A 15,271-nucleotide genomic window follows, 5' to 3' on the forward strand; every position below is an offset into this window, starting at 1 on the left:
AAGTCTATTCTCTGAGCCACAGGAGCTAGTGCAGAGACCTGAGCACAGGACTTAAGTGCTCGTACTTCCTGGTTCTAGACAGGACCCAAGCTGCAGCGTTCTGGATGTACTGCAGCTGTCTTATATACTGTCTCATTTGGAGAGGCCAGTGAGCAGGCCGTTATAGTAGACTAACCTACTGGAGACGAACACATGGACAAGTCTCTCCAAGTCTGCTTTAGACAGTATACCTTTGATTTTTGCAATGTTCTTTAAATTATTAGACACATTTTAATCAAGCTCAACACTGTCATTTCTAGTGATGGGATAATAAACAACAATATTGTTTATCATAACAAAAAGAATAGACATTAGTCGTTCATGGGACATTTTATATAACTTGATAATCGGCTGCAGAGATAATCATCATTATATCTCCAGAATGTGCAGAAAAAAGTTACTTATCCATAATCTTCTCCACAAGATAATCCTTTTTTCACTGATAAATGAAGTACAATTATAAAAACATCACAGTTGTTTTAGTCATGATAATCGTGACATCAAATTTCAATATCGTTCCATGCCATCAACGATCAGCTTGGGGTTTTTTTAACTGACAGGTCTATAGCCAATCCTTTGTCTGTTAAAGTGTGTGGTTTGGAGCACAGTGCAGACTTTGGAAGATATGTGTTTGTTTTGTGTAATTCTAGAAATCTATAATGATTTTGCTGCTCTAGGATCCTTTCAAATTCATACATAACCCTTGAGATTCAATTACAGAAATGTTTACTCTGCGTTTGACTCATGCTTCATTACTGTTGGGGCAATGTGTCAGAAGCAGTGGAAAAAGGCAGTGACTGTGGACCTATCTCTAGATCTTGCACACGTCTTGGTCAGGACTGGCTGGAGAATTTTGTATTCTATGGAAAAGTATATTTACCATGACTAAAAATCAAAATCCTTGTGTTTTTCTATCTTCAAAGTATTTTAAAAATTCCTGTAGTATTTTTGTAGTAAATTATGACAAACATAAAATCAAATTGCTCCTTAATTAAGACCTATACTAACCTTATGACAGCAGGTTGAACTTGCTATCTTATCTTGTCCAGTCGCATTCCCTTAACATGACACCTACTGTAAATTTGTCTAGTACCTATAAACCACGGCGTTCACCTTTTGATGTTGGATGGGAGGTTCAGTGACAGTGCTTGGTCTCGGTCAGACACACATGAATGGGACATAACTCATCCGTGTTTACATTGAGCGCTAGAAGCTCTTGCTAACACTATGTATATGTGTGTATATACTCTTCCATCCCTGCTCTCTTTAAGTGTGCTCTTAGTCCTGTGTGACTATAGACCTGGTGTTACTCACTCGCAGTGCGCCTCACCTCTCCTAGATGACAGGGGCTTTAAACAGGCCAGCTGCTGTATTTGTGCGTGTGTGCTTGCCTCTGCCTGATCCCCAAATGTCTACGGTACAGTAACGGTCTTCTGTCTTATGCCTGGGGGAGACACTGTCAGTCAGCTGTGTGGTGATGAAGACAGAGAACAAACCTCCCCTTTAGAAGAATCAAAATGCCGGGTTTTGCTCTTGAAAGGGTCCCGGGAGGCGAAGGATCATGGCGTGTACCTTAGCGCGGTGAGGCGGTGTAGGTGGGCCCCCAGAAAGGTTGTGTTTTTCTAGCGCTGAGGTAAAATGGAGAGGAATGAGCCGGGATAAGTGCACACAGTAAGACATGCAAATGGACAAGACTGCTGTCAATCACTGTCAGCTCGGACATCCCCTGAGGGTTTGTTTATGCAGTGTACTGTGTTTTTACTTGCTCTTATGTTATGTTGCCAAATTACTGTTTGAGTGAAATTAGCAAATGCAATACATTCTAACATATATGTTTGTTTTTATTTTGTGTGATTCAAGTTTAAATTTTGGTTTGTTTTAGGACAGGCAAGACAAATGTATTTCTATAGCACAATTCATACACTAAGTAATTAAATAAGTGCTTTACAGAATAAGAAAGACATTAAAATCACAAAACAAACAAATCAAAACATAAATTATCATCATAAAATTAACATTAAAGGAGAAGAGTGCAGAATAAAAAACACTTTCAGTCATATGTATAGCTAAACAGAACATTGGACATTGTCAAAGTAGAGGCCTGTCTCACATCTTCAGAAAGACTGTTTTTTCCAGGTTTTAGCTGCATAGAACTGAAATGCTGACTCTCCATGTTTAGTCCTGATTCTGGGCAACAGCAGGAAGCCGGTCCCTGAGGTCCTCAGACTGCAAGATGGATCATATGGCACTAACATGTTGGATATTTTTTAGTCTAGCTTTCATTTTGGAAAAGTTAAGCTTACATTTTAGCTTGCTTTGTCATAAAGTCCAGTACAGTTAATCATGGAGAAGAGAGCAGGGAGAGACATTTGGTAAATCATTTTCTATAGTGCATGTGCTATACACAAAAAGATACGCTTTTATTTGTTTGTTTTTCCTGGGGATTTATATGTGATTTCAGGTGCATTTGTTTTGTTTTTTTTGGCATATATTTCAAAAGTCACCTGGCGCCTCTCCCCTCTGTCCCCTCTGTTCCCTCTCTCCTCCCATCACACTGTGGAATGCTGCAATGGCCTTCTGCTCCTGCTCATCCCAAGGAGCAGTCGGCCATCGCTCCTCGTCCCTGCTCCCACTCTAAACATTTGGCTAGTTATGGCAGATTTGTTGATTTTTGTCCCCTCGTATTTTCCCGTCTTGTTGCTGTAAAACTGATACATGCTCTTTCAATTAGAGCCCCTCTCCCATACCTTGAGCGGTCAGAGGACGTACCTTGAGTGTGGGAGTGGGCCGCAGCAGTGTAAGTGGGTTGTATATTTTATTAGTGAAGTGAAAACACACACAACCCGAGCTAGTGCTGGGAGAGCCATCTGCTGCCATAGTATTTTTCCTGGGAAGCACAGCTCAAAGATAGTGTAAAGGTTAGCGCCGTTGTATTGGATTAGCATGTCATTTATGGTTCACAGTGCTTAATGGTTTTAGCAAAGTGCAGGAAAAACGCTGCTATTTTTGGTAACAGTTTTTAATAAAACATGAATAACATACTTATTTCATAATGAATAAATAGTTTACCGTAATTATCCTGTAGTGTGAGGCTTGCTTTAATAGTCAAATTTAGGTCCCGGTTTGCTTCTCCACGACTTTGGATCTTCATATGTGATTTTTAAACCATTGCGCTCCTTGTGTGGTGTGTGATTGTGAGCTGCTCAGTCATATCTTAACCAAGACAAGTGCGTGTCAGGGGCAGACAATGACGGACACACAGAGGCACCAGATGCTAAAAATAATAGTATAATAGTGAAAATTATTAAGCTTTATTACTTACCTCTTATAACGTTGTAAAGTTAAACTGCAGCATTCTCATCCATATATTTCATTCTCATCCAAGTGTACTTCACAAATAATGATCCAGTCCACAAAACAGAGCTATTAATCCAATTTGAAGCATTCTTTAAATCTAAAACGGCGATAGCACATCCTCGCGGCGCAGGTCGGAGTGACGCTGTTGCTACTTCCTGTGTAGTTTATCTCCACTTCTGTGCATTAAAAGCATTTATCTAAACTATTGCACCACATTTCAGACATAACAACAACACACTTTTGACTTCCATCTAAACTAGAAGTACAGTGCTCTGATATTTGGAACATTTTTGATTCTCAAAGCGAGCCGTTTTACTCTAGACAGGAAACAGCTGACGCGAGGTGCGCTATAGTTTTGATAGCTCACAACTTTTAGCATGTGGTGTGCGGTCTCTACGCTGCAGTCTTTGCACTCGGGAGATCGTAACATTTAAAATCTCATTCAATTCTCCTCGTGTCTGTGGTCTGTGCTTTTTGTTGCATCTTTAATAATCGTTTAAGACCGTGCGGTGGGCTTAAGAATGAATAAGGCTGAGTGACTATTTAGTTAATAGCCTAACCTCATCTCCTAAGCCTAACCACATACAAAGCCTGAATCATTCTTAATAAATCATGCTTTATAACAACTACACCTTAATTAGACTTAAAAGTGGTGCCCTATTTTTTGATACATACACATTTTTGTTTATATAATTACAGTATTCATTCATTTTTACTTCACTAATCACACATCCTTGTCTAAGTTAGGAATAGTGCCTCTTGGTTATAGTGTTTTTCATCATAAAAAACAGGGGAAACGAGTTAAAAACAGCACTATAAATCTTTATTATTAGCACGGAGCCTAGTAGTAGCATTGGCTTTGTGTTGTATATCCCATTGATTTTTTTTTTTCATTTCATTGCATATCAGGGTAAGTTATTGTACAAAACACTGCAATACAAAAGGAAGTTGGCTTTTGGTGCATACGACATGTGGTTGCTTAATAGTTTTTAAATTCGTCCCGCTCACCCCTCGTAAGGTAGCCAAACAGGCCTCCCCTAAAAATATGTTTGGAGTTGAAACACAGATTTACCATCAACTGGATTTAAAGTAAGCTTACTAAATGAAGCCAGAGCATGTGTTTTATGTTGGAAATAGACATTTTCCCCACCTCCTCCGTTGTAAATAACCCAGTGTTCCAGAGCCATAAATAATAATGTCACTCAACCATGCCCCATTCTCATGTCCTCTGCTTGCTCTCACCACAAGCCTCTCGCCGGCCCCTGGCTCTTTGCCGCACCTTCGCTCACGTACAATCAACGCATAGCCATAAAACGTCACTGGAATGTTTCGGCCCAACTCCGCTCTTAATGTGGAAAGGCATGACTGCAACTACAGCACCCCAGTAGTAATGGATGTTCTTGGGGTCACTATTAGTTGTTGTAGCTAAAGAAAATGCTTCACAAATGCACACTGAGACATGAAAGGCCGATGTGCTCATATGTACAACGCTCCGGGGAAGGCTGTATGGATGGCTCCCCCAGGCACGACACGGACGCATCTGTTTCTGTCCGACTGACTCTCCACACTCATAATTTCAAGTAAGTCATAACACAAATTATAAACACATATTCCTCAACCATGACGCCTTGGAATAACAACACGGAGTGCGTTGAGCTGATTTAGAGAAGGCTGGGACCCCTAAATCTCTACCTTTGCTCCCCTTTCTCCTCTGCCGTCCCTTCGGTTTCCTCAGGTTGCACAGGTGGCAGGGGCTTGTCAAACCCATATTTTCTTCCTGTCCGTTTCCTTCATCTTTTGCCATGTTGTTTTCTCTGACTTTGCTCCTCGCTTCCTCCTTAAGTGTACAGAAGTTCAGTGTATTTATTCCAGTTTAGATGGCATATGACATTAACAACGCACTAGGCAGTAGCCACATAGAGCTATTCGATCAGGGTGTCCTTGAGTTCACGGAGAGGTTTGGCAGAATTGTTTTCACTATAAATTTATGAATGAGCATGAAAATAAGGGATTCCAGAAGATGTTATTGTTGCCTGAAATGCTCCACAGTATAGCATTAAACTCACGGGGATAGGCCAAATCAGACGTGTGGAGCTGCAAGCCCATAAGAATGCACGTTACATCTCCACGGACGCCAGAAAAGTTACATAGTGCACCTTTAACTGAAGTGGCTATTTCTCAAATCAGTTCTCATGCATTTTTGTCTCTCTCATCTCTTTCCTTGCTCTTTCCTCTCTCTCTTTCCATCTCTTCCTCCTCTCCTCTCCTCCCCCGTGACCCCGACCCCCTCATGTGCGTTTCCCTCTCACCTCTCATCGCATGGTCATGTACTTTAGCCATCCATCTCCCACCTCTGTAGATCTCAATGTCTCAATATGTCCCAGGGACCATGAAGTCTCAATTGAAATCACATGTTGCAGTGGAGCGGAGAATTTCACCCCTTATAAATAAGTTGTCAGTTCTGTCCATGCATCTTTGGGCTAAGGCTGCGGGCTTTGGACACGCATGGACCATCGCTTTATCTTGCTTTTATAATATACTTCACACATATCAGGCAACACAAGTTTAGTGAGTCTTTTGATATGGATATTGTGCTTTGGGATTTACTTGTCAATTTGTTGGACCGTCTGATGCCTGTTTAGTGCACGGTGTCAAGACTCAAACTTTATCTTAAAAATAATGGAACCTCTGCCCCTTTCAATCAGAAAGGAAATAAAGATATCCTTTGTTTTTTTCCAGGAAGCTCCAAGTCTGTGTTAACTTAAGACCAGGGAGGACAACAGTATACTGCAGTCAAAGCAAAACTGTAATGGAGTTGGTACGAATAGCAAAGGCAGTAATTATTTCAATAGAATTTCCACTGCAAAAAGCAAAATGTCCTTCAATTTTATCGACAATTTTTGTTGCCTCTGTTAAGATTGTCAAATATAAATGAAACTAGATACTCTTTTGAACAAGTACCGATACTAAAAAAGTCACATCAACAGGACAGAAATGAACCTTTCCTGAATAGCTCTAGAATTAACATGAGTTGCATCAGAACTAATATTAAACTGCAAATACCTGGACGACTGAGGGATTACACAGATACACACACAGTAATATAAAATAAAGTACTACTATTTAAAATCTATTGTCTATCGTCTAAATAAAGAGGTGGTATTGGAATCGGTATTGAGTATTCCTTAGTATCGAAATCAGTTTAGAATTTTTAGTAGCTGTAGTTTAGACCTCTGCTAACATGTTCAGAAATTCATGTAATGCTTATATTCTCGTTCATATTTCAGTCTTATGCTAATGCTTCTGGAGTTGTTTTTGTGTACTCTGAGCAGAATCCTACTTTTACATAATCGCTCTGAAAAAGTTTTAGAAATCCTGTCCGATAATTTGTTTTGTTAATATCCATGTCCCCCACCTCCATAGCTCCATCACGAAACTTAAGTTACATTTAAGGACAGACATTCAGTCAAACTAGACCAGATGAAATACAGCGATATCTGCTCAGTTCAAAGACAGCGAGTAATAGTAATCAGTGAGCAGTAATGTCCACGGTGCATTCCCTGATTGAGGATGTGGGAGACAAACATTACAGAGACGCTAATCATATTAATGCCTGTTTTATTGTTTTAGGAAGACATCCGTCAGCAGCACAATCTCCCTGTACCATTTAGAAAGCGCCCACAGGGAACGGGCCATCGACAGTACAGCGCTGCAGTGTTAATTTTGAGCCTGGAAGTGATTTGCAATGAGGCATGTGGCTATTCTGGGTCTGCTTTTGTTAGGAAAAAAACAGTTTAGGTCGACAGATAAATCAGAGATACATGTTAATGATTTCCAGAATCATTTTACTTTCACAAATTGATATTGCTGGCAAAAGTACTTGCTTATTCTGGGGCTCAGGTCTGCTTTGTGGTTACAGTATTAGGAGAAATAGTAGTAATAATAGTAGCACATAATACTAGTGGTAGTATTTGTAGCAGTAATGGTTGTAGTACTGCAGAAATAACAGTGGGGGGATTACTTGCTGTTGTGGTTGTGGGTGGGTTGTGTCACAAGGAAAAATGAGACCGAAGCTACTAATACTATAGTGTCAGTGGATTTTCCTATATTGGTAATGGTAATATTTGTAGTTTAGATTTTTTTTTAAGAAGACTAAAAGAACCTAACAATCTTTGCACATCTCCAAATAGCTTGCGCAGCTGTTAATCTTTGAGTTTTGTTTGTGAAATGTCATTAGTTCATACATGACTTTGTGCATTATATTCCAGGAAAGGCTGGACACAAGAACAGAAATAATTTGCTTTTTAACTCTTTTTCAGTGACCTAAACACAAATAAATCACTACATTTTATTTCATTTTTATTCTGTAAAACCATTTTTTCCATGCCCCCATTTCCCATCATGCTAAAAAAGCTGCACTGTAAAGCATTCGCACAGGTCCAGCGCTGTGGGTCTGTGTGTGTCCATTACAGTCAGCGTTAAAAGAAATAACAGCGGAGGTGTGGGGAGACGAAATGTGTCAGCACAGTCCTGCTCTGTGATTAATGGTATGATTAGCTGCTACAATCTCTGTCAAGCACACATGTACGCACGGCCCGACGCAAGCTCCCACAAACACACAGAGGCCTATTAATGCTCTTCAATGGGAGAATCCAGAGGCCAGATGCTGCGTGGAGATAATTGTACTAAAAACACGGAATGTGAAGTCCCAAGCCAGTAAGACTTACTTCGAAGTTCAGCTTGTTTATTTTTACAATTGGGTTATTTCTGCAGGGACTTAAATCATGGAATAAAAACACGGTCTATTGCTGGTCATTTTTTAATAGAGTGTATTTGCAAAGCGACCCTCCCACTGATGTCCTTTCCTCTTTCCCTCACCTCACACAAACTTTTAAATACTGTAGCTGTACTGTTGCCCCAGTTTAATGCACACATAATTTTGAATGCTGTGAGGTAAATATTGTTTATTTAACTGGAAATGCTAATTTGGCAGCTATAAATGGTCACTTGAAGAAATACTTTATTGCAAAGATTGAAGCGTTTTGATTCTGATTTGAGCATTGCAAGGCTTTCATTCATTGATAACAGTCATGTTTCACTGTGTAAGACAAATGCATACTGAATACAAAAACTATTACTACTATTAACTACAGTTTAGATGTTCTTAGGCCTTATTATATAAAGCTACAGCTATGACTGAAAATGTAACTTATTTCCTCACATATTTGCCAATCGTTTTAGCAAAATAATAAATAAATGACATTTAATTCACAGATAATAATAGAATATAAATACTGGATATAGGAACCACATACTCATTTGAAGTCAACACTGAAAAAAATAATAATAATATAAACTTGAACTTTTCCTGAATAGTTTGAATGGTCTCGATCTACATGAGTCAGTACAGTACTACATAGGGGTAGACGGTAACAAAGCACAAGTAGTAAAGTAGTGTATTTAAGTAGAATTTTAGGTATCTTTACGTAAATTTAACTGTGGATTCTTTTTACTTTTACTTCACTAGATTTGTGAGCTGTACTTTCTACTCCACTACATTTTTATTTTCAAATCCTGAAGTTTTTTAATTCAAGTTTCAAGTTTGAGTAAACAAAAATAAATACACCGAATTCATAAGAAAAATGATGAAATAGATTTGCATTGCTACTGTTGGACAAACTATGTGTTATTTTTTAATCAATATTGTTACATTTAACACTTTAACAACACTTGTGTGAAATACTTTTACTTTTTGCTCATAAAGTACATTTTTAAACATTTACTTAAATGCTTAAAAGTATCACATTAAAAAAAAAATCTACTTGAGTAACTTTTTACCTCTGTATCTGTACTTTTATGTAAGTCACAAAATTAAGTACTTCTGCCACCACTGGTACTACATACTAATATTCAAAAATGTGGTTTTATAGTCTAAAAAATAGTGTTTTTTTTTATTATTATTATTATTACTGTGGTGTCAAAATCAGTATTGAGCCTTTTTTATAGTATCAAAATAAAGTTTGAAATGTTAGTACTGTGACAAGACTAAGACAGTGGCAGCGCATTTTATGGTCAAGGCGTGTTTTAATTCCAGACTTGGGTTTTGGCCTAGTCACTCTTACTCCTACATTACCATTCCAATCAGTCGCGTGGTTGTGCCTGTGTGTCATCTGGCCCTATTTGGCTCGCCTCTTGTAGAACTTCCTGAACACCTGTAGACAGTGGTAGCTCTTATCAGTGCCCTCTAACCACACGCTTAACCACAGTGACAGCGACTCAGTAACAGACGATGTCATATCCTCCTCAGCCCAATCCATTACACGATTACCTCCACATGAGTCACGCTGATGTACCACTAACACCGCACTTAGAGGACCACTTCAAAGATGTCTTCCTCTTCTGTGTGGAAAGCCAGTCTGAGAGAGGGACCTTTTCAATGACATCTGCTTATGTCTGCAGCGGCACACAGCTGTTTATCTGCGTCATTGCACTGTCCACCTGCTTGCCTTGTATGCTTATAAATAGTCATTCATATTCATTCTCGTTTTCCATGTATGTCCATTAGGGCTCGTGACCAGCCCATATTCCAACATCCCTAAGATTTGAAATATCACCACAGCTACTTGCAGTTTTGACACAGTGACATAGAATACTGTACAAATGATTGTGGAAAGTTTGAAAAAGTGTAAAAAGTTGAAATAAAAAAAAAAGAAAAACTATTAGGGTTTGGTGATATGGGGACTTTTACTCACTCCTCTTATTGGTCAGCTTCTGTTATTCTCCGAGTGATTGACAGCTGGATTTAACCAATTACAATGAAGCGTGAACTGTCAGAAGCAGTGGATGGCTTTAGTTTACCTTTTAATAGCAAATATAAAGAAATTAACCTGTGAATCATGATAAACCTGAAATTTGGTTGCAGCACATTATCAAGATACCAATTCTTGGCTCTCCTCACTCTTCATCCCCTTTCACACTGATATATGTCGTATTTACTAGCACTAATAACATAAATACAATGTGTTTGTTTTCCTTCTTTTAGGCAACAGGCTCTACTGGCAGCCATCAGTGAAAAGGACGCTAACATCGCTCTTCTGGAGATATCTGCCTCCAATCGGAAAAAGGCCCAGGAAGAAGTGATGGCCCTGAAGAGAGAGAAAGACAGACTCATGCACCAGTTAAAACAGCAGGTAGAGTCTCGTAATGCTTTTATTTTATAATTGTCAACAATGTGATCAATAAGGGGCCAGCCATTCTACCCTTGAGCTAGGCACACTGTATCCTGGCCTTGTGGTTAACATTTAGTGGTATTATACATCTTAGCAAGCACAACAAATTCAAACCTGCTGCAGAACAAAAGGGAAGTCTTGTGTGCATTAGAGCAGCCTCTTGGGCAGACTTTTGAACTTACAAACCAGAAACAGAGAGAGGTTAATAATTCGTGCTAATAAACAAAATAGACCTCTCCGCCTCAAACCGCATTTACTGCAATCAGTCATCACAAAGTAACCCAGTCGATAGGAAGCTGCGATGCTAAATGCTAACTCAGAAAAACAGATGTTAAGCTATTGGCTAAAAGCATTACGCAGCAGACCTGTTAACCGAGGTTGGTATCATCGCTGAGTCAGATGTGTACTTTCCTGTCTACCTTCTTCTGGTCAGTATCCAAATATGCATACAATTACACCCAGATATCCCATGATGCATTGCTTCTACTATGACTACAGGCAGATGAAGATATGTGGGTGATTAGGTTTTAGCAAGGACCACATCAGTGACTGAGCTAACCTGAACACTAACGATAATGAGCCAACAGCGGGACATCCACATACATAGTCTCCTGAGTCACACAGTGGGCTTCTGGGAAACGTATTTTTAAAAGTCAAGCAGATGCATTGACTGGGTGTGTGGTTGGGAGTGCGAAACTATGTTTGTTCCCGTCTCGTAAACTGTAAACAGGTCCCGAGGGGGTGCCATTCCATTCGTGGAATTTCAAGGAAAACCTATTATCTGTTTATCGCCAGCCTGTGCGTCATTTTTCCCGTTTGGGTGAAGCAGCAGTTACAGTCCACCTGATGATGTGATGAGTTCCAATTTGCAAAAGGGCCAACCAGCCTACGGGCCTGGAACATCGAGAAAAGATTAGAAGAAGAAAAGTAGACTTGAGTAGAGAGGTTGGCATGTGGGGAGAGCGAGTTGCACAAATGTTACTAATTTTCTCATACCAGCGCTTCTTAAAAAGTATTAAAGCACACATGCACTAAAATAATATTACACTGTACCATGATGTGTCAGTTACAACAGGACCACCTACCATCACAAGCTTTTTATGTGAGAATTTGTAATCTATGAAACTTATAGACTTAAAAGTACCTCTAAGTCCTCAGTGCAGTCTCTCTGGGGGTTATATTCCCAGTCTACTGACCCACTGACACACATACCAGATTTGGATACTCTTTTAAGGTCCTCAGAAGCCAGTGGGACCAGGAAGTTTGACCAGGAAATGCCAAAAAATTATGGGAGTTAAGTCCCTTAGGAGAAAGCTGATCTGTATACAACCGATAGATTTACAGATAGCAGTGGCCTCTGACCTCTTTGCATCCCACTTCTGGATGCTCAACTTTTTAGACAACTCTTCACCTTCTCCTCCATGGACAAACCCATAAAATACCTTGCCACACACACATTGAATTTTTAGTGTTTAGACATCCCAAGAGTCAGTAAGTATAATACGCTCTTAGCTTAGGGGGAGTTCTGCGAGTGGTTCCATCCCAGTGATGAATGACTCAGCTTGGAAGCTGAGAAAAAATCATACGGAATTTGCCCTTTTTCAGCTACTTTTACCCCTGAATGATACAAACTGCCTCTCAAACAGTTTTCAGAGATAGTTTTAATCTTAATCCCCACTAAATCTGATTCAAGGCCTAACTAAATATTGTTCGCTATATAGAATATAAGCTTGCTCTAAAAGAATCAGTAGCAGCAACTCATCTGTCACGGTAATACTAACAACAACTAGCATGCTAACATTGCATTTCCTGATTCTCGGACTAGAAAAGGCTTTATGATGCACAGCTGACTTATTGTGACCTCAAGAGCTGCTTGTGCAATATATCTGTACTGGGGCAAGAGGTTTTTGGCTCAAATACATGAAAACATTTGGGTACATGCCCTTTAAGTATTTCAGCCATTTTTATTTATATATTTATTTTTTGTAACTTGATTGTACCACAGTACACGGCCTGATTACTGACTTGCATTCACTTGGGTGGTCCCTAATGAATTTTAAGATGACAGTTCAATTCTAAACAATGTCTAGACGTGATCATTATTGACTACTATTTTCTGCGTATTTCAGGAAGGATCCCGAATCACTTATACAAATACATTAATTTATAATGTCACTGTAATCAAGATGTTTTCTGCTATTTGTTTAAGGATTCTCCCTCCAACCGTCTGTGTCCTTATGTGTTAACAGACTGTCACCGTAATCAAGACAGGCCTGTGATTTAGCACAGGTTTGGACGGTAAACTTGTGAGGCAGCTGCAAGCTCTGCCGTGGGAGCATCCTGGTTGTGTTTATATCAGCAGCTGCACTTTGATACACACAGACGCACACAATGCACCGTCGTAAAATACAGGACAAATCTGTTATTGCCATAAACGTCAGTGAAGAACTTGTCTTCTTTGGTCTCCTGCTCTGTCCACTTCCACCTGTGTCTACAAGCGGGTCGCCTGTCCACCATGTTTACTCTGCGCAGCCTGTAATTAGGACTGGTTAAAACGCATTCATACCATGGCTGGCTTTTTATTGCCCTGTTTACTGGCAGCACATGTTCTTACAAAATAATCATTCCTCCAAAAAACTAAGAGAATAGACACCGCCTCTGACCATTCACCAAGCTAAGCCCATCAATAAAAGGCGGTTAAACTAAATCCCAACTCATAAAAACAAATATTAAAATCATATTTTCCTAAAAAGGTGTTAAGAACGGTAAGAGGGTGTTAAGAACGCTATCTGTCCCATATTAAAATAAAACGCATACTATTGCACTGCCAGTTCCTGTGTTATACTGGTTCTCATTAACGCCCAAGGTCGGTGAACAAACTATGCATCGTATTTGAGTTTAGCAGGACTACAACTATAAAAAGGTACATACTACTCTGGCATTAGTCAGATACGTGGAATTGGTTGTATAAGTTAAATCATTTTCCAGTTTTTATATCGAAGAAGGCAGTTACTTTGAGTAATAGATGTATATTGGTTAAACATTCCCAGGTCTATGCTATCCTATTCTACTGTATGAACATATTATTACCACTAAAAAAACAGTAATGACTTTTTGCAGTGATTATCAATGTTAATGTTGTTGTTTACTCAGTACCTTTCCACTGATATATGACAACAACAATACAAAGCTCCCACCTGCTTGTATATAGGGAATATAATAGTAATTGTCCAGGCTTCAATGACAGGTGTCGGACTGTGAGTGTTAAACTGGAACAAGCCCCACCCAGTCACACCTGCTAGTGTCAACACCTGAGGTCATAAAGGGCAATACACCACAACCTCTCTATTATGTCTTCAGTCTGGTCCGTCTAGTCCCACCTCTGCTTCAGTTTCTAATCTTAATCTACGTGTGCGCCTCCTCTCCAGCCATGTCGTCGCGGTTCTCATCTTATCTGCCGTTCTTCTTCAATTAAAGCTAATGGTTCACGTCTTTAGTGTTATAGCTACATCCTTTCCTGTGATCCTGCTTGGCTCGTTTCCTAAGTCATTATAGGCCGGAGTTTCTTATCTTAGCAGCAATGTCCTCAGGCTGCTGACTACTGGAACATCTTCTGCTTTTCATCACATGTCTGTCTGTCGATAGCGCTCTTCAGACGTGGAAAAATATTGTTCAGTTTGCATGCTTTACATAAATACAATTAATTAATTAATACTTGACATCACTGGAGTGAAATTTGTGTAAAGCTGATTCGTGTAAAAGGGGTAATACTTAATGCTACTAACCCAATGAATAGGTTAAATAAAGCAGTTTCAGTGTAGCTCACTCCTCCCATCTGATAGATATAAGGCAGTGTCCACAAGTAATCTGGGATGGGCAACGAAATGTCTTCACTCCTATTATTATTTTACATTTCGTTAATTGTATACCGCAATATTTATTATAACGGTTTAGTCATCACTGTAGAACTGATACACTCTGCCTTCTCCTAACATTTCACTGTAACAAGCAGCAGATTTTAATTTACAGTGGTCTCTTCACATGTTTGAACTCTATATTTATGACCCGGAGTCAATTTGACATAATGTGCTCCCAATAAGCAACTGACAATGTACTGATGTCACTGTCACTTCTACCAATACTGTCACTACTACTACTATTTTCCAAAACTATTACCGTACTCCTACTACAAAACCACTATGACTCCTTCCTGCATATCCAGCTCCCTCACATTCTCTGTCCTTGGGGTCAGTACTTGGGAGAATAAAGCTGAAACTGTCAGTCTCTCAGACAGCTGGCCTCCTTGGATTATGGATGATCAGTAATGTTCGTCAACAGCAGCTTTTATCTCACTAACAAGCATCAGAGCTGGCAGTTTGACAGTTAACTCCCAGAAAAAGAAGGAACACACACAAACAAATGCCATAGTTAGCCTTTTACAGTCTTACAGAAATGCGTCTTTAAAAGTAATCAGCAACATCTAAAATGAATGCTACTGAAGGCCTGGGCCAAAACGCCTGTGGTCTTACACAACATGAAATCTTCACTGTTCATTTGAGTTGTTTTAATCCAATTAGAGGATGATGGGCATTATGGATCCCATTTGAAAGTCTTATGATTTTCTCATCTGTCAAATGTGACTGACT

The 15,271-nt window shown here is 39.4% G+C and overlaps 1 protein-coding gene across 1 annotated transcript in view; it reads left to right on the plus strand.

Moving 5' to 3' along the window:
* The window catches only part of LOC117373028 (ERC protein 2-like), a 118,175-nt gene that overhangs the window by 74,641 nt on the left and 28,263 nt on the right, over positions 1 to 15,271 (plus strand). The window contains 1 exon segment of the mRNA XM_055223075.1: positions 10,439 to 10,586. Coding sequence (XP_055079050.1) covers positions 10,439 to 10,586 — 148 coding nt within the window.

This window comes from Periophthalmus magnuspinnatus, chromosome 7, assembly GCF_009829125.3.
Source record: "Periophthalmus magnuspinnatus isolate fPerMag1 chromosome 7, fPerMag1.2.pri, whole genome shotgun sequence".
Classification (NCBI taxonomy): domain Eukaryota; kingdom Metazoa; phylum Chordata; class Actinopteri; order Gobiiformes; family Gobiidae; genus Periophthalmus; species Periophthalmus magnuspinnatus.